The sequence below is a fragment of the Agelaius phoeniceus genome, chromosome 2 (assembly GCF_051311805.1).
Source record: "Agelaius phoeniceus isolate bAgePho1 chromosome 2, bAgePho1.hap1, whole genome shotgun sequence".
NCBI classification, from domain to species: Eukaryota; Metazoa; Chordata; class Aves; order Passeriformes; family Icteridae; genus Agelaius; species Agelaius phoeniceus.
The window spans coordinates 24,918,389-24,937,970 of record NC_135266.1 but is presented as its reverse complement, the minus strand read 5'-3'; the positions used below and the strand labels follow the sequence as shown (position 1 = coordinate 24,937,970).

The window sequence follows — 19,582 nt, the reverse complement described above, 5'->3', positions numbered from 1 at the left end:
GAATATAAGGAAGGTAATTAATGCAGAGAATCTTGAGACTCTTTTGTAAAACTCAGTTGCTAATTTTTTATCCTAAGTTTGGCTTGCATATTTTAAAAATGTCTTTAGTAAACAGAAAAAGTCAAGCATTTCCCTTCCCATTTTCCCCATTACAGATCTTAGCCAATTCAAGAAATATTTCTGGGGAAGTTGGCACACAGCAGGACCTTTTGTCTGAATGTATTTCTTGAAGATATATATAGATTATTTAACTTCAGATTTGATTTTGAATGGGAATATGCATGAATATGAATTTCAATTATATCTCCTAAAAGTTCACTTTCACTGGCATTGCAGAATTCATTACCTAATTGAAACCTTCTCTTTCTAAAGGCTTCCCTGGTGCACAAGGAATTCCAGGACCTCCAGGTATGAAATTATAACTACTGATTTTTTCACATTTGTCATGTGTTCTTGGGTGAACAGTCCTGAGGGATATTCTCCTTAGCTCCTTTCAGTGACTCTGCCTGACTTTCTGAACACCCAAGCACTGACCTCCCCAGGGTCTAATCATCCCTGCAGGCCCTTCCTCTAGATTGCTTTTCTCACATCTCTGATGTGATCCAGCCTTGTTCTTTCTGTTCTGCTCTGATAAGTGTCTGCTGAAATTGAAAATGTAGTGCAGAGTCCATCAGAGACAGCCCAGAGAGTGTGACCCCATGGGGCAAGAAGAGTTGTTAGCTGGGAATGTGTGGGAGTGTGTGCACATACACCTGAGTGTGTATGTTTGTATCTTTGTCTGCCTCTCACTTCAGCTCTGTATGTGTTTGTGTAAGTATAATAAAACAAGGTTTGTAGAAAGAAATAATACTGACTTGATCAAAGTCATTCCTGAAGGCTTCCTGCTTTTTTGACTGTGTCACTCGATCTAATGAAAGTTATTTCTTTTGCCTACAAATTTTGCCTTTTCCAGAGCCTTAACATTTTCCCATCCATGGTAACACTGCTTTTACGTATATAAGTACATGTACATGTGTTTGACCTAGACCATGATACTTGCTTTTTAAAAATTAGGAAAATCATCTCTGGAGACCTGACACTTCACACATCCTGCAGTGATACTACCATTACCTTCCTTGCTTTCATTTTTTATCTTGGCAGTGAGCTAAATATGAAATTAATGTGAACCAGGGTCAGATAGTTTCCAGGAAATTTTTCACAGGTTAGAGAGAAGATGCTATACATCACTGGCTGTAATGATAGCTCTTGGTCTGTAATTGCCCTGCAGAGATTGAGCTTTGTGTGACTTCTGTATCTTCCTGCAGTGTTGCAGATGACTCAAAATGTTTTAATGGTCAAGTGTAATGATGAGTTGTGAGCTGGAAGTCATTAAAATATGAAGACCTGTGTGACTGTACAAATAGCTAAAAAGAGATCTTATGCAGGGGTTTTGGTAGTTGTTTATCTGCTTCTCTTTATTGGCTGTTTTTCACTTATTATTCTTACAAAGCGTTTTCGTTTTAGCATTCCTTAAATCTGCTAGCATTGTTGAGTACTTATTTTTTGAAGTTATCAGACATGCCCTCCCTTTATAGGTGTGTTTTCGATTTGGTTTTGTATGAGGTAAGGAAGTGTGCAATAGTTTCTAGATGGAATAGCTAAGTTAACCCTAAACAGTGTTGCCACTATTTTCTTCCCAGCAAAGGTGTGTCCAGCTAAATTTCAGGAATGCACTCTAATACAGATGAGGTTTGTTTGTTTAGGGACCTAACAGAAGTGATTTTCTCTCAGCTGTAGTGAGTATACAAACCCCAATTTTTTATAAATCACCAATAATTAAAATTGAGTCCCTTTTTCTTCTGCATTAACATTTTTCTATTTCTCTCTAAAACCCTGTGAAAGTTAATGTGTTGATAATGTTACTGTCTTTTCACTTGTCATTTTTACATGTATCTTTTACTCTGTTCAAAGGTCAACCAATTCCAGGCAGGGTAGGATCACCTGGTGTCCCTGGAGAGAGAGGTGAAAAAGGTGAAAAGGGTTCTCCTGGATTCCCTTCACCTGGAATCCCTGGAAGAGATGGTTTCCCGGGTCCCCCTGGGTTGCCTGGCCCACCAGGACCTCCAGGCGTAACAGGTAGGTAAAGCCCAGGTTGCTTTTCACTTTGAGGACTCATAATGCACATTAAAAAAAGAAGGAAGAGACAAGATTATAAAAGCTATTATCAGGATGCATCTGTGTCATGGAATAAACATATCTGAGTTGTTGATGAACCAAGTAAAAGCTGTTGCACAGTGTAGGAAACCACTTGTTTCCTTACTGGGAAAGCACAAGGATTCTTTGCTAAATAAATACTTCAAAAATTTCTAAAAAATTCATTGTTAATTGTTAGAATACAACCAAACAATTGACCTTAATGTACATTGATTAGTTCTGTGTCCTATTGTGCCAATGTAGTGATATTTGTATATTTCAATTAAAAAAATAGCACATACTAATGCTGTCCTTAGCATAAAAGATGCTGTTCAGTGTGATGATTTACAAGTCTGCAGTTCCAGTCTGTGTAACAGATGGAAAAGGTATGAGAACTGCTGTGTGAGGTACTAGTTTGCCAGAAGATTTTATTTTAAAATAAAATTATCTTAGAGGAGAGTCATGGGGTCATGGAAAGGCTTTGGTTGGAAGAAACCTTAAAGATCATCTGGTTCCAACCACCCAACACAGGCAAGGATGCCACCTACTAGATCAGGGTGAACACCTGCTTTATGGAATAAATGAAAAGCCAGTAATGATGGGACAAGAAAATAATGACATCAGTAGTAATAATAACAACATTACACATGTTTTATTAGATTGTGATAAAGGAATTTTAAAGGGACAAATGTTTTTGCTCTGCAATGAAGCAGTAACCAAGTACACGTGGAAGTGGTCCATGTCAAATAGTTCCTTAAAACTAATGTTTTAACTCATAGAAAACTTTTACTATAGGTGATACTGATGTTGTGAGTTAAATTATCATTCCAACATCAGGAATGATATCCCTATTACAATAGTTAAGGTACTTTAAAGCTATTGAAAGAAACATTATTCTCTATGGAATTCCTAAACCAAAGATACTTTGATCAAAACCAGGGGAAAATGCCTGGTTGTTGCTGTGTTGCCAGTGAAGCAGTGCAAAATCCAGCATGTAGAATATGTAATTAAATAGCTAAATCTTGCATTTTCCTAAAAACTTCCATTTTTCATGAAAATTATTATCATTGCTTAATTCTGCTCCTTCCCCAGATACTGGGAAACAATTCTTTTTCATTTAACTTGTTTTCCAAACTTCACGTTAGCATTTTGACTACTGGCTTTGGTCAAAATGATGTCATGCTATTTTGGTTCAGATCCTGCATCATATCATCAAACAGAACAAGCACTATTTATATTCTTATATCAAGCCTGAGAAATATTCTCATTCGTTACCTATTTCAGATCCTAAAATAAGAAGTTTGTTGTTTTCAGGAAGCTTGATCAGTGTGAAGAAGTTAAATAGATGTTGACAAGCTGCTCTTACCTAGAAAGTTTCCTAAAATGTTGAAAAAGAGAAGTCAGGGTACAAAAAAAACTTTCTTAATGAATCTCTCTGAACATCAATACTCTCCATTCTCTTCAGGGTCAACATCAGTTTTTCATCCGTGATACTTTACCAAACCAAGACTTAAATTGAAAATAGATTTTATGTTGAAATTGTTTGTAACCTTATTATGGCACAACCTGTCTTTTCTCTGTAATTCTCAGGGTTTCTTAAGCAGTGTATATGGAATAAGAATACAAAATCACAGTTAAATTTTTCCAAGTAAATCCAATAAAGGAGTAAAATGCTATCCTGAGTTACCACTTTTCATAGGTAACATTTCAGTTAGGATGTAAATGCAACTCTATAATGGCAACTTGCACTTCTCAAAACAATATTTGTTGCAATTTCATTTCAGATGGAATTGATCAGTGCCAGCAAGGAGAACCTGGTGCACCAGGTAGTCCTGGACTTCCAGGGAGAGATGGATTTCCAGGAGAGATGGGAGAGAAAGGTAATCATATTTTAAAGTGATTGTATTCTAATGCATAGTAGTCTGGAGCTTGAGTATGTAAAGAGGCTGAGCAAATTAGGCTGGATCCAGAGAAAACGTACTTAAAGTTAGTTAAATAGTTCATGGGCATGGAAGATGTTTCTTGACTCTCTGGTGAGTAAAGAAGGATATTGTGCTTTGAATTGTGTGATATGAACTTCCCTTGGCCTGCTCATTGCTGGGAAGTGATAAAGGATGGCCCAGGGCTGCAAGAGGAGCAGAAAGGGTTCAGTAGAGCCCTATGTCCTATGTAAATGGAGCTGTTCAAGGCAATTCAGGGTGTGAATTCTGAGATGCAGATTTAAAGAGAGGTTGAGATGAGTTGAGAATGAAAATGGTTTATGAATCATTGCCATGAGTATAATCGAAGATAAAATTTTAACAACTACAGACAACCTTAGGTTGGACATTAGGAAGAAGTTCTTCACAGAAGCGGTGATTGGGCATTGGAATGGGCTGCCCAGGGAGATGATGGAGTCACCATCCCTGGAGGTGTTTAAGGAAAGTCTGGATGTGGCACTGAGTGCCATGGTCTATTGACATGGTGGTGTTTGGTCATAGGTTGGACTCAGTGATGGCAAAGATCTTTTCTGACCTAACTGTGGGATTCTGTGAATAGGACTCCCAACCATGTGTTTTAGCAGCATTGACTAAATGAACATTTAAAAAAAAGAGCTGCAAAAATTTACATGGTGGTTGCTCCTTTCCAATCTCATTCTGTTCACTGTTTTGGTGCAAAATTATAGTGACTATAGAAGTTATCCTTTTTCTGCTTTAATAATTTTATTTTCTCTATACCCACTGAATGTATTTATTTTCTTCTTTTTGATCCTCTTCAACCTTGTCCCCTTTAACCATTATTTTAAATACTAACCCTAGAATAAAACTTATGTTGATTTTCATGCTATTCCTTTAAAAATTTAAAGAATTTTGAACATCAGCTTGCTGATATTTTCTCCTTGAAGCATGGAATTAGAAGCAGCAATTTGTTTAAATATTAAATTGACATTTGCCCTGAATCCACCTGCTTGCAGTTGTCTTGAATCTTTTTGTTGTTATTCATGTCCTTCGTTGTTTTCTTTTTTCAGGTGACAAAGGTGAAGCCTGTGCCTTGTGTGATAAAGTAGGACCTCCTGGACTTCCAGGACCACAAGGGCCACCAGGTCCAGCAGGTAAAAACTCCTTAATAACCCAAGAATGAGCTATGTAGGCTAAATTCTAAATAATGCAGCATACATAAGAAAATTAATTACATTTTGTCCCACTAATCAAATTGCTTGTGAAACTAATGAAAGGACTAATGAAAGGAAGGTGGCATATTCCTATTTTTGGCCTGATTCCAAATTTCAAATACAATCAACTAGAATTACCAGGGAAGCAGAAACTGACCACAATGAAGGGTCTTTGCAAACTGCAGCCCAAATATTTTCACAGTGAGAAATAATGTGGGGACCATTTTCTTATGTGCTTAGGCTTGATAGTGACCCATATATTTGTTTCCAATTGCAGTGCTAGATTCTGTGGCCCAAAAATAATTTTTTTTTTGCTACCATATGAGAGCAGTGCCGCATGCCAAAAATTATATTAATTATATTATACCTAATGTTTGTTCTAGCGCTGTTCAGAAAAATGAATGTGGTTTAGTTAGTTTCAGTTCTGCATTGGTTACATGAATTGGTAAATTCATTCCTAAGTTAAATGAATCATCAGCTTTCAAGTTTATGAATGCAGGCATGCAACACAAGTTCATGAATCAAGACAGCCTCTCTGGCTTTAGCAGCATTATGCTGGTATTACTGGGGATGGAATGAGACACTTTACAGGGGATCACAAAGAACTCACATACAATGACCTATTTGTGTGTAATATATTTTTTGCAATATATTATATTTTATGTAATAAACTAAGCCATATTTTTGTCTCTCTGAAAAGGTTTTCCAGGACAAGCAGGTTTCAAGGGTGACAGAGGCTTACCTGGACTTGATGGCCTTCCAGGGGTGCCTGTAAGTAATGCCTTGCCAAATACTACGTGTCCTGCTAGGCATGTGATCAAAAAACATGTGATGATCAGTGTATGATCAGTGTATGATCCTAGTGTATCAGTGTGGTTGTGTAACAGTTCTCTTTAAAAACAACCCCCCCCTGCCCCTCCCCAAAACAGTCTACTGATATGATAAAATTAGGGTCAATTATGCCTTATAAAATAATGTAGGAAGAAGTGGGTTTGAACTGTAAGAGCTAAAAAAGAGCTGTCAGATTATTGGTTATACTTCTGAGTTTATCCATCATAAGAACTCGGTGGGACACGACCTTCTGCCTGAGCAAGCTAAGCAGTGGAGCTGGGTAAAGATTAGGATTTCTCAGGAAACAGGTGCAGGTATTCCCTGACCTTCTGAATTGTTTCAATAACATTTTGCTGGTGAGTACAAATATATTGAGAGAGAGACAGTGCCATCTAGTGTGGTGTGAGCAATCTAATGTTAACATGCAGCACACTATGGCAGTTTTGCTGAATTTTGAATTATAGAATAAGAGAAAATGCTGAGTTGGAAGGGGCTCATCAGGATCATTGGATCCAATGCCTGGTTCTGTGAAGAACATCCCAAACATCATACCATGTGCCTGAGAGAGTTGTCCAAATGCTTATTGAACTCCATCAGGCTGTTGTTGTGACCACTTCCCTGGGGAGCCTGTTCCAGTGCTCAACCACACTCTGGATGTAAATTTTTTTTCCTGATATCCAGCCTAAATCTCCTTTGACTCAGCTTCATGCTGTTTCCTCAATTCCTGTCACTGTTGACAAGAGAGATCAGTGCCTGCCCCTCCTCGTCCCCTCATGCAGAGGTTGTAGACTGATATGAGGTCTACCCTCATCTCCTCTTCTCCAGGCTGAACAAATCAAGTGGCACCAGCCATTCCTCATAAGGCTTCCCCTGCACCATTCTCATGGCCTTCCTCTGGATGCTCCCCAATAGTTTAATGTCATTTTTATTTTGTGGCACCAAAAACAGTATTCAAGGTGAAGCTGCCCCAGCTCAGAGCAGAGCAGGACAATCCCCTCCCTTGCCCAGCTGGCCATGCTGTGCCTGATGCCTCCAGGACAGGGTTGGCCCCCCTGGCTGCCAGGGCACTGCTGACTCATGTTCAACTTGCCATGGACCAGGACCCCAGGTCCCTTTCCATGGCACTGCTCTGCAGCCTCTCATTCTTTGGTCTGTCCACACACTCAGGATTGCCCCATCCCAGGTGCAGAATCTGGCACTTGCCCTTGTGCTGGTGATTGCCCATCTCACTGATTTGTTTCTCTCTGCAGGGCCTTTCTGCCCCCAAGGGAGCTGACAGCTCCTCCCAATTTATTGCCACTGGCAAACTTACTTAGTATTCCTTCAAGTCCTGCATCCAGGTTGTTAATGAAGATTTTGGGAAGTGTCTGCAGTATGTTCTGTAAAACACAATTAGTAAACAGGAAAGTCAATACTTTTGGAGAAATAAAGCAAAGCTGTGAAAGTGGGTAGCATCCTAATAAGATTACTTGTAAATTATGTTGAGGCAGCACAGCATGACTCTCAGTAAGGCCAAAAGCAGAACAGCTGTAAGTGTAACACTTGTCTAAAACGTGACACAAATGACTCCTAGATGAGCAGTGTACTACCACAACTACATTTGACCTTGTCAGAATCCATTTAAGTGCCCCTATGGACACAGATTTGCTGTGAAAACCTGTCTCAGCATACGTGTTCCTGTAGCATAATGTGGGTTTTGACACCATTCCTAGTGTGAGTAGACTGAGTCTTCCCAGACCTCTTCTCCCCAAAGCTGTTTCCTTACAGCTGACCCTTTCTGACATAACTTCTCAGTGACATTCCTGTGCACTGGCTTTATCACACACTGGGGTTATGTGAGCTCCCTCTATCACCAGTGGTGAGAGAGAGGTACCTTCAGAAGTAAAAAAACCAAACCGTTTGTTTGAATTCATTACTCAAGGAATCTATTTCTCTCACTGAAGTATAAATAAAGCCTTGTTGCCTGAACTCAGCCAATGAAAGTTGACTAAGATGAATTCCTTATCTATTGCCACCTCAATAAATTGCATTACTCAGTGACCGAATGTATTATAATATCAATGGGATTCATGAAAGAAACAGTGGGAAAAAATGGAAGACATTCTAATGTATTTAAGCTTTTTTGCTGTCTGTCATTTGTTCTTGGCACATGTTTTCCACACCTTAATATTTTACTTTTATTGCCTCATAAGTGCTATTCATGTCTTTAATCAGACAAGGATTGGCTGCTGTTTTGAATGCTTTTAAGTTTGTTTTACTCTGCAAAGTTCAGCCAGGTGGTGATCCAGCATATAATTTAACTTGGAAGAACTACATAGAGGCCAGCCTTGCAAGCTGACATTGCTTACAGCCATGCTGAAACATCAGAGTCTGATTCAGAGCACTCCAGTGCTAATGAAAAGATTTACCAATGACCATGTTCTGGTTCAGGTTGAAGTGGAGGGCACACATGAGCTGTACATAGTGGACATTGCCCATGAAGTTTGTGTTTTACTGCCCTAATGAGTAGCCCTGAGTCACTAGAAATTATAGAGATTGTTCCCATAAGACAAGTTCAATCAAGTCCTAGAAAATATGTAGGGGAAAAATTGAAATTCTGGAAATCCTGTAGGCATACCATTAGGTAGGTAGTTTCTTTCCAGAAGAGGTTACAAAACTATTTTCTGAGCACATGCATTATATTCTGATATTACCAACTGACTGGGTCAGCTGTTCAAAGTTGATGAATATTAATAACGATTGAACACATGTATTCACATCCGCTGAATGTTACGAATAAACTACCCAAGGGAGAAGCTTTCTGCTTCCAAGACTGCTGTGTCTTGGAAAATATTCTCATTTGACCTCCTCAGTCATTGACTTGGTGGTTCCCTCAATTTGGATTTGCAATTCAGTTTCTGAGGTTTGCTTTCTTTTATAGTGGAAGGGTTTGTAGGGCAACTGATGACATCTGAATTTATGAAATTTCAGGGTCCCCCCGGCACTCCAGGACTTATGGGCAGCCCTGGGCCAAAAGGAGAACCTGGAGATTTTACCTACGATTCTATCCTGAAAGGTGAAAAGGGAGATCCTGGTTTCCCAGGACAGCCAGGCATTCCTGGAAGAGAAGGAAGACCAGGAAAAGATGGATTTCCAGGTCCCCAGGGTCCAAAAGGAGTAGCGGTATGTTTGTTTCTTTATGTTTGCATATTGTCCTACTGTGTGTTCATTTATGTTTTCTTACTGTGCTGTACATTCTGTCTTTCAGATCAGAATTCACATGCTTTTGTGCCCTATACATGCTTTATGTTTATTGGCCTGATTTATTTTTCCACATCTATTCTTTACCTTGAGTAGTACATTCTTCCTCAGAAGATGATTCCATTTTCACTGGAAGTAGTGAGGAAGGCAGTTCTTCAACAACAGACTATTTCAGAGCTAGGTTTTTCAGACCATTTCTTTTTACATGTCATGCAAATAAGTAATCTGACTCAAATGCATTCAGCATGGATTGTTACTTTCAGGACTATAGAGAAAAGGTTCAAACATGGACAGTAGTTTTATTCCTTTCTGCCTTTCTCACAGCTTGATAGTGAGAATGAGTGTGAATGATTTAGCTGATATTTGGAGATGATTGAACAAATGCAGTTATCCAAGTAGAAATTGTGAAGACAAGATTCAAGTCTCTTCTAGAATATTTCTCTTCTTGTGGAAATGAATGCCTCAAAATCTGGCACTGATAGAGTTGAGCTGATGTGGATATGATGTTGAGCTGAATGTGGAGCTCACCTCTGCTCCCAGATCCACTACTGGAAACATGGCCTGCGTGATACACTTAGCTGCATTGATAGATGTGATCTCCATGTGCTATTCCACATGAAACCTCATTCTGTTTGTATTAAACTCAGTAGAAAAAAGCCACTTTCTTCAACATTACAGATACTTGTGCTAAATCCCAGTTACAAAATATTCAGCGAGAATGATGTGTTCTGTCTTGCCAGCCAGGCAAGAAGTACACTTGTACTTTCCAAAAATTAGGGTACAGCTGGCTTGAAAGGAGAACGTGGTCCCCCTGGCCAACCTGGATTCCCTGGAGTGCGTGGTGAAAGAGGTTTTCCTGGCCCTCCTGGGATAGGTGCTGCAGGATTACCTGGTGAAAAAGGAGACAGAGGCTTTGCTGGAACCCCAGGTTTACCAGGACTTCCAGGTAATGCTACAATGTGTTTAAAAAATACAAAAAAAATTAAATTGTACCTTTTAAATGGTATAGCCTAGAGGATCATCAGAATTTAAGCCTGAAATAAAAAGACTGGCTAATTTGAATCAGTGCTCTCTTTCACCATATAATTGCAAATTTTTGAGGGCAGTTTTCCTGAAGGATTTGCTAGGCAAAATGGGATGGTTTAGGTTCATCCTAGCTTTTACAGACCTTCTACCAAAAAAACTTCATAACAAGTCACTTTTAATGCTATGGATGAACTGATAATGCTGTCAAGGTAGCAGTGCCTTGTTTTATTTCATCAGTTCCTGTACTCTAATACAACTTTACATTTACAGGAGCAAAGGGTGAAGCAGGACGAACTATATCACTCCCTGGCCCTCCTGGGGCAGATGGCCTTCCTGGGCCACCTGGTTTCCCTGGACCCCAAGGTACAGCAGTCTGTTAATCTTTGTCTGATTATCAGGATGGTTCTGTTCCCCAGAAGTTAGCCTTTGTGTTAATGTTTGTCTTGCTTTTATTTGCAAAGGTGACAAAGGGAATCCTGGGCTTCCAGGCAGACCTGGCCTACCAGGAGAAAAAGGTGCTGTGGGGCAGCCGGGGATAGGGTTCCCCGGACCTCCAGGTCCCAAAGGTAAGATAAAGCTGTCCATCTAACAGAGCTGGTGTAACTGGAGTGTGGGTGGAGGCCTAGGTCTGCACTGTCATCCAGCCATAGCTGCATGGGATTTGGGAGGTGCAGCTGAAGAAGCTCCCATGCCAAAGTCAGCCAGCAGCGCAGTGAGCATTCTTTCAATAGAGTACAGCTGCACACTTGCTTTGTGTAGTGCAGTGGTGCACCTACAGACAATGTCACAGCTGCTGCCAGAATGGAAAGTGAAATGGTACAGCGTCTTTCATTGCAGCACCTGAAGTAGCTGAGATGAGATGACCCTTCTGAGAGATGAAAAACACTGTGTGTAGTTGGTCCAAATAATATGCTGGTGTAACTGTAACAGCTAGGGGCCAGAGCTTACAGCTCTACTGGGTCCCAGACAGCTGAGAGTGGCTTGGTTGGAATTCCAGTTTACTCAACATAAGTGTAGTCTTCCCTCCATGGCCATTGTCAGCATATGCAAATAGCTTAGAGGGAGTCTAAATGTTTTGGAATTTTTGAAGATGTATTTGACAGTACTGCTGCTCATTTAGAACTAGATGACTGAACTTTCAGCAGCCACCGCAATCACCAAAATTCTTTTGTGTCTTTGTCATTATTTCTTATGATTCCACACACGAATGAACTGGGAGGGTCAGAAATTTAATAAGGAGAAAGGGCATATTTTTCTCTGTAACCATGTCTGGTTCCTCTGAGAGTGCATTGGGACCTGAACAGAAAAGGCCCATTGTATCTGTAAAAGAATTGCTGTATGCACTTTGATGCCATATGAAAGAAATGACACATTAAATATATTTCTTTAAAGGACCCTTCCATGAACTAAGCCCTGCCCAACGACATTCTGAGGTCTTAGCCTAAAAGCTGGATTTCTGCCTGCTTCATTTGAATTTGTTGTACGTGTGCTGATGTTGAGTGAGTGCTATCTTTAAGGGATTTGCAGAGTGTTGTAGGTATTCCTTCTTGCATTCCCAAGGTGCAGTTCATGGGCTAGCTCTGGCATAGAAACCTTTTGTATGAAACCCTCAGCAGGACACATAGAACGTGTCACAAGACATATACTGCACAAAAGGTGTTGATTCACAGGTTGGCTTTGTTGTACATCCCTCAGTCTGATGCCCCACACATTAAGTTGCCTTTTCTGAAGAAGACTTTGGGAACCTGGTTTTGCAGGATGTTTCTCACAGGGGAGATGGGAAATGAACCCACAAGGCTATTATTTAAGAGGAGATACTCAGCATTTATTTCTTCTGGGTGGTTGTTTCTCATCAGAAGCCAACTGCTGCACAAAAGTCAGTGTTTGAATCTTTGTTGGGACATTTGCATACTGGCAGGCCTAGAAGTTTGACTACCCAGGTCTTTGTAACAGGTCCTTGTGAATAGTTCAGTTTAGAGGCTTAAAGAAACAGCAGAGGTCACTTACAGACAGAGAGGGTAATGGTGTGACTCTCGGTTTGTTTTGCTTTGTTTTATAGGTTTCCAAGGTCAGCCTGGCTCACCTGGTCAGCCAGGAACTCCAGGAACCCCCGGTCTGGATGGTTTGCCAGGAGTTCCAGGTTTACAAGGCCAAAAGGTAGATGTCAGCTGCTGATACTTTTATCTGTGACTCCCCATGTTGACAGGAACACGTGCAAGGAAAAACTTTAGAAGCTGGTCAAACTGCCTTTCATTTTATGTTTCCCACTGTGCACACAAGGAGACAAAGTAGATGGATAAATACTTGGCATTAACACTTTTAAAGGGCTTACAGCTCTTCCCTGAAGTCATGTATAGAGGTCTGTAGATAAGCCCTATACTTCATGATTAAAATACATTTAATAAATGATTTCTTGGTTTTGGTGTGTTGATTCCTAATCTATTGTGTTTCTTTGGCTAGGGTGAACCTGGTGTAGGTCTACCTGGCCCTAAGGGATTGCCAGGCCCCCCTGGTCCAGCTGGCATCCCTGGAGAAAAGGGAAGTCCAGGACTGCCTGGTTTACGTGGCGAGCAGGGTTTTCCGGGCATACCTGGACAGCAGGGATTCAGAGGTAACGTCACTGGAAAAATGCAGTTCTGTATTTGTATTTCTTTTTAAAGTCACTCTCCTGCAGATGCACTGAAAAGTCTATTCATTACTGAAATATCCTACTGATATCTTGGTGAATTGCCCCTTTCCCATCTCATTTTTTCCTACTACCCACCAGTAGAAAATGCTAGCAGCAAAGAGCAGCCCTTCATCCAAGCCCAGGCCTGGAGAAGTTGGTAGCTGAATGAAGTCTCCTTGGCCTTGTGCTTCCAAAGCACTGCACCTTGTCTGTCATCTTCAGCAAGCAAGATGTCAAACAGCATCAGAGAATGCTTGGTCTATGTTTCTCCTGTCTCCCTGCAGGTGACCCAGGTCTCCCAGGTCTCCAAGGCTTGCAGGGCCCTCCAGGTGCTCCGGGGCTGGGCCCTCCAGGATTGCCAGGACCTGCTGGGCAGCCGGGACCCCAGGGACCACCAGGTGAGCAGAGAATACTCCCATGATGCTGCTTAAGAGCAGAATTTTGACATAAGTGGATAACACAGGTAAAAGTGTTTCTTGAGAACTTTCTGCAGTGTGAAGTTGACAGGGGTAGATGGGGGGGGACGACATGCTGGTGGGCCTCCTCCATGTGGTCAAAAATGAAATCCTGAGAGGATTTCTAGCGTTTGGATTGGCCTCCTCAGGTCATTGATGGGTTATTGATACAGATTCAAAGCCTCTCTTAGGAAGTGAGGACTGGTTCTGCTGCCTGCCTTTGACTCCTCATCCTCTATGCCATCTAATTTGTGAACAGGTGGACATGGTCAGATATGCTTATAAATGGTTTTCCTTGTTTTTTGTTAAGGACTAATGTGGTATCTTCTGTTTTTCCTAGGATTTCCTGGAATAAAAGGAGAAAGGGGCTTCCCTGGTGTCCCAGGTCTAGATATGCCAGGACCTAAAGGAGATAAAGGCAGCCCGGGCCAGCCAGGAGTCCCAGGCTCTGTGGGGTTACCTGGCCTGCCAGGTCCACAGGGGGCTGTTGGACTGAAAGGATCAACAGGTAAATGCCTTGTCCCTCAGAAATCAGCATCTTTGACAGCTGTTTTATTAAGTTATGGCAGCACACCCTTTCACTCAGTTAGGAATTGATTGATCAAAGAGCCCAAGCTTGGGAAAACACAAGGACTGATGTCAGTAAAGCAGCTCTGTGCACATGTAACTGAACTGCTGCTGCTGAAGGCCTTTCATGGACCAAATCTGGCAGGTTGAAGGAACCAGCCTTGCTCCTGTAATTATGAAAGAGGATTATTCTGCACAGTTTTAGTGACAGAGTATGGTTTTAATAATGCCTTTGTTAATGACAGCATTGTTTGCTGTAATAGGGACTTTTAAGAATTTGTCAAAAACCCATTACAAACTGTTTTCTTCTGGTTTTCATAATACTATTTTTACTGTTGTTTTCTCTATTGGGCTGCTTTAGTTTAATCATCTTCTTTGTCCCATTTTTCCTTAAGTAGTGCAACTCCTAATATGATAGGCAGTAAATAATTCTGTTTCTTGTATTTCTTTACACTGCTTGCTTTATTTTTTTTATTAACTCTTCTTCTTTGGCTTCAGGACCCAAAGGAGAAATGGGAGTTATGGGAACTCCTGGGTTGCCAGGAACTCCTGGGCCAGTTGGAGAGCGAGGGTTTCCTGGTGAAAAAGGTAAGAGAGAGATTTTCTCAAAATAAAAATTGCAAACCCCACACCTTTTCCCCAGCAGAAGTCGAGAAATAACCAAAGATAAGGAATATACTTGGCCTAAAGAACCGTTTATGTCAAGAGACTTTCCTCTAAGTTAGAAATAGTATAAAAGGCCACATTCTAGGAGCAGACATGAGTTTGGGCACCAAAACATGATTTTTGATCAATTTTTCAAGAACATAAGGGTTTGCTAGGTGTGAGGCTGCCATAGGTATTACTCCAAGAAAAATACAGTATTTGAAATTATTAAAAGCCAGCAGGAAGGTCTTAATTAAGAGCCTCAGATAATGCTCTGTATTACTGCCAAACCCCTGTCCTTATCGTTTCAAGAGTCTAAAATTATTGGCTAGGAAGTGGGAAAAATATGTCAACTTTGTGACAGAACTATTGTGAAGTGTAAAAAAATTTCATAGGAACTGTTCCAGAACATGGTATTTGGTGCTCAAAATCTGAATAAATAGCTAATTTAATTTGTTGTTGTCCACTAAATATTCTTGCAAGGTTTTATATGCCCCTGTAACATTCAGTGCTGTCTCTTTATAGGCAGCCAAGGTTTCAAAGGTGTAATTGGACCACAGGGTGATCCTGGTGTTAAGGGAGATAAAGGTGAAGCTGGTCTCCCAGGAAAACCTGGAACAATAGACAACATGGACATGGTTAGCCTCAAAGGCCAGAAGGGAGATCAAGGAGAAAAAGGTAACTTTATTCTCTGACTGTGTGAATAAGTGGAATTAACACTCATATACTACCAAGCAGCAGTACTTTGAATTTAGTTTTGTGTTAGTTTTAGGCAACAGTTTTTAAAATAAAATTAAAGAGTTTTGCACAGCAAATATAGATATTTTTCTGGTGTTTTTCAACTCTATAGAAAAAAAGAATAATCACAGAGCAGAGGGGTTTTGTTTGAACAAAAGAGGTTCAATTTGTCCTTTTGTAATTGATTTTACCTCTTTAATCACAAGGCTCTCTGAAAATAAAAAAAAATTTAAAAGTAAAACTAGAGCTTTCCAGAAGGGAAAAGCTGTCTTTCATGTAAAACATGTAGTTGTGGCCATGAAGATCAACTGGTAGTGTAAGAAAAAAAATGACCAGCCTTTTTTGACACACTTTCTTGTGACCTGAAGAAAATTCAGGAAAGAAATACATTTATGTCACTGATACCAACAGATCAACTTCTATCAGTTTAGAAATATCTTGAAGTATGCAGGAGAAAGGCAATCAGTTTTCTGTTTAGAAACTTCATGGTTATAGATTTGTTAGCTTTTTTAGATAATACATTCTTATTGGTTTTTTAATTTTACTGCTAATTGATAAATTAGTTGTTTGAAATAATTTTCTCTCCTGTATTTCTTTTCAAAGAAAAAAATTGTGTATATTTTGCATATTTTTAATATTTTTTCTTCTTACTATACATTATTTTTTATTTAAAAAATAAGAATTTTTAATAAATGGTTACTTTTTTGTTAAAATAGAAATGTAGAGCTTAGAAGGGAGCTACTGAGATATTGTGGTCTTTAACTTCCCTCAACCAAGTCCTTCAGGCTTTAATAGTATATCATGTTTTCTGAAACAATTATCATTCCTTTTATACTTTGTGATTTCTCCCCAGTTTGGCTGCATCCTTGTTAGAGTGCACATTGCTGAAACAAGCAAAGTACTTCAACTCAGGCCTGGCTAGAATGAAATTTCCCTTTCTTGAAGCAATAGCTGACTGAGTTTGTGATTAGCTATAATTCTTAGTCCCTTAGTTCTCGACTACTGTGTAATAATTTTTCATTTTTTATGTGTGTTTTTGTACGATAGATGTCTTCTATCACACACGTGGTGCATTATGCTTTTTGATTTTCAGTGTGATGATTTTCAAGCTTCATTCCAACTCTTCAAAATCCTTCTGTAGTCTAATCCTGTCCTCTTTTTGAGCCTTTCTTTCTGAGTGTCATCTGTACATTTCATCAGTGTATTCCAGGGCAGACTCCTTTCCAGTTTGACAGTGAATCACTAATAACTATACTATGTTGTATTTGAACTGTGGAAACAGGAGAGTATCCCAGTCTTAGCTACCTCTTATCTCCATGTCCTGGCTAATTGTCAGAAGGAGATGTGGGCTCACGTGTTCTGGTTGGGTCTCAGAGAAACCTGGGCATGTGGGTAAGTAGTGCCTTGCAGCTTGGGCAGCCAGGGACTGCAGGGGAGGGCATCAGCCAGTGAGCAGTGAGTACATCTGCCCTTCAGCTGAGATACAGCTTCTGAGAGTACTTTTAATGAAGCTCCCAGCCTATAAAGATTTCATCTAGATTATTTTTTCTCATTTGTTTCTGATCTTGATATGTACAGTGGTATGTAAAGTCTTAAAACCACATAGGTCATTTTCACTGTTTCCTTATCTACTACTGGCATGTAGGATGATTAATTTTATTTTGTACCTAGAAATCTAAATTAGGTACACTTGTTACATGCAAATAAAGAAACCTTTGCTGAGAAATTCAAATAGTTAATTTTTTTGGTTTCTAATTTACTAATCTCTCCATCACTAACAGTGCATGCTTGCAAGCTTCTACACTCTACCTTTTCCTCACCACATGACGTCTACAGATTGGCCTGGCTCACACAGCCTGGAAGAGTAGGTTTCAAACAGATCCCAGCCTGCAAATGTCTGCTTTTATCTCATCCTCTCCAAGCAAAAGATACTTAGTCCAGCAGAGAAAAATAATTTAGCTGTAACTTTGCTGATCTTTCGGCTGCCTTCATTCCTCTAGATATGAATATCACAGTAATGCTTTTAGAAGCTTCCAAAAGACAAACTGTGCAGAGAAGACACAGATTTTTTATGGCATATTATCAGTGATGCTTAATGAAAAAATTTGGGTTTGGACATCTTGAAATGTTTTTAATAAAAGCTGCTTACTTAAAAACATTCAGTGATTTGTTTTCAGTAACCTGTTGTCCTGCAGCTCTATGCAACAATAACAGAATTGTTTATGACCAAAAGTTGGAGAACAAACATAAAGTTGACCAAAACTTTATGGACATAAAGTTGGAGAAGAGACACACTAGAGAGTAAGAGATCAAGCCTTCTGAAGGTGCTTTACATTAAATGGAACAGGGAAAACAGCAAATTTCTGTCTTTTTACTAGTTGCTCACACGTGTCCTTTTAGAGAGCTGAACAGTCAAATCAATATTTTCTGTTAACACCTGTCGGCCACTTTTCAAATAACTCATTAATCTAACTCAAACACACATTCATTCCATTTCTTTTTTAGATATAACTTTGCAATTTTCAGACACCCATAAAATTGCAGTAGTTTTCAGTCTTTTCTCAGTACTGGTTTAATGATTGGAAAGTTGTGTTTTACTCAGCCATTTCCTTGTTCAGCAGAGAGAAGCAGCAGTGATCAAAAATTAACTAGAAGGATTATTATATGTAATTACAGTAAATTGTAATAAAACTGATCTCACTGTGTTTTTCTTTTTGGTGTCCAGGGGACCATGGAGAAGCAGGAGAAAAAGGGCTACGTGGGGATTATGGAGAACCAGGAATTCCAGGGAGAGATGGTGAACCCGGTACTCCTGGACAGCCAGGTATGTCTGAAGATAACAGCAGACAGACTGTTTGTCAGGTATTTTAAACCTTGTTAATGATGGGATTCTTCATTTCTCTGTTGTCCATAGGACCAAAAGGTGATCAAGGCCCCCCAGGGTACCCAGGGGATCCAGGAGTTCCAGGACAAAAAGGATCGGTTGGTGAAATGGGTCTGCCAGGTACTGATTGCTAGGAATTTCTTATTTTTTTCTTTAATTAATATAGAACATTATGAGAAACCTGTATGGAATATTTGTTGGTGTAGATCTACTAAACAATTGCACTATTTGCAGTGACTGAATGTTAGGCTTTTGAGACATTGCTTTTCAATCCTATTGTCATATACAAATAATAGGATGGCTTCCTAAGTTTCTATGTGCAAATCCTTTAGCTGGATCTTTAGGTTTTCTGTATTTGTTTCAGGCAGGAAGTTTTTTGAGTGGTGCCTGTTTGTGTCTCTGATAGTCTGTGAACTGCATTAAGCTTCTTGTGTATTTCCCCCTTCTAAAAGGCTTGGTGAGCTGCTGTGTACTGCCTGTCAATTATGAACTGTAGGGGTCTGGGAATAAAGTTGTTGTGGAAGGGATTGGTAAAGAACAAAATGGAGAAGAACCTATGACTCAACATGGAATCTTTGTCTTCATTGGGATGGCTTTGTGTCTAGCATATTTAGAAATCAAACATGAAAGTCTGAAATGGTAAATGAGGACAGAAAACATATGCTGCAGGAGAGTCACTTTGTAGTACTATTAGAAATTAATCAAATAAAAATAAAGTTTTATTCAGTTCATATTTTTAGCAAGATCTTTGTTTACTCTGAATCCAAGATTATGACTGTCTTCTATGAGTAGAGTTGATCATCCCATAAAAAGTCCCATTTAGAGAGTGAATCTCAAAAGAAAATTTACTTACTTTCATAGCTCTGAATAGCTAAAGCAGCACTGAAACATCACTGTCAACACTGCTAAGGTACCACTGGTTCTAATGTACCCATTTTGTCCTTCCCTTTACTAGGAACACCTGGAGAAAAGGGTCTTCCTGGAGTACCAGGTTCACCAGGCACACCAGGGTTCCCTGGGCAAAAAGGCGAAAAAGGAGACAAAGGAGCACCAGGTTTTCCTGGAATAGGTTTTCCAGGGGCTCCTGGTGAGAAGGTATTTATACCCCTAAGGATTTGGTTATCTCTACCAAGCACTTGAAGAGATGCTGTTGGCCTTTAAGCTGTTTTGTTATATTTTCTATTATGCTAATTTAACTGCCTTAT

At 39.8% G+C, this 19,582-nt stretch overlaps 1 protein-coding gene across 2 annotated transcripts in view; it reads left to right on the top strand.

Moving 5' to 3' along the window:
* The window catches only part of COL4A1 (collagen type IV alpha 1 chain), a 118,422-nt gene that overhangs the window by 78,238 nt on the left and 20,602 nt on the right, over nucleotides 1-19,582 (top strand). For both annotated transcript variants that reach the window (XM_077173312.1, XM_077173313.1), the window contains exons 20-37: nucleotides 373-408; nucleotides 1,951-2,115; nucleotides 3,957-4,052; nucleotides 5,180-5,263; nucleotides 6,024-6,094; nucleotides 9,125-9,316; nucleotides 10,172-10,340; nucleotides 10,691-10,783; nucleotides 10,882-10,986; nucleotides 12,480-12,577; nucleotides 12,881-13,031; nucleotides 13,373-13,486; nucleotides 13,884-14,051; nucleotides 14,609-14,698; nucleotides 15,281-15,433; nucleotides 18,219-18,317; nucleotides 18,408-18,497; nucleotides 19,333-19,472. In XM_077173312.1, the coding sequence (XP_077029427.1) occupies nucleotides 373-408; nucleotides 1,951-2,115; nucleotides 3,957-4,052; nucleotides 5,180-5,263; nucleotides 6,024-6,094; nucleotides 9,125-9,316; nucleotides 10,172-10,340; nucleotides 10,691-10,783; nucleotides 10,882-10,986; nucleotides 12,480-12,577; nucleotides 12,881-13,031; nucleotides 13,373-13,486; nucleotides 13,884-14,051; nucleotides 14,609-14,698; nucleotides 15,281-15,433; nucleotides 18,219-18,317; nucleotides 18,408-18,497; nucleotides 19,333-19,472 (2,114 nt within the window). The remainder of the gene's footprint in view (nucleotides 1-372; nucleotides 409-1,950; nucleotides 2,116-3,956; nucleotides 4,053-5,179; nucleotides 5,264-6,023; nucleotides 6,095-9,124; nucleotides 9,317-10,171; nucleotides 10,341-10,690; nucleotides 10,784-10,881; nucleotides 10,987-12,479; nucleotides 12,578-12,880; nucleotides 13,032-13,372; nucleotides 13,487-13,883; nucleotides 14,052-14,608; nucleotides 14,699-15,280; nucleotides 15,434-18,218; nucleotides 18,318-18,407; nucleotides 18,498-19,332; nucleotides 19,473-19,582) is intronic.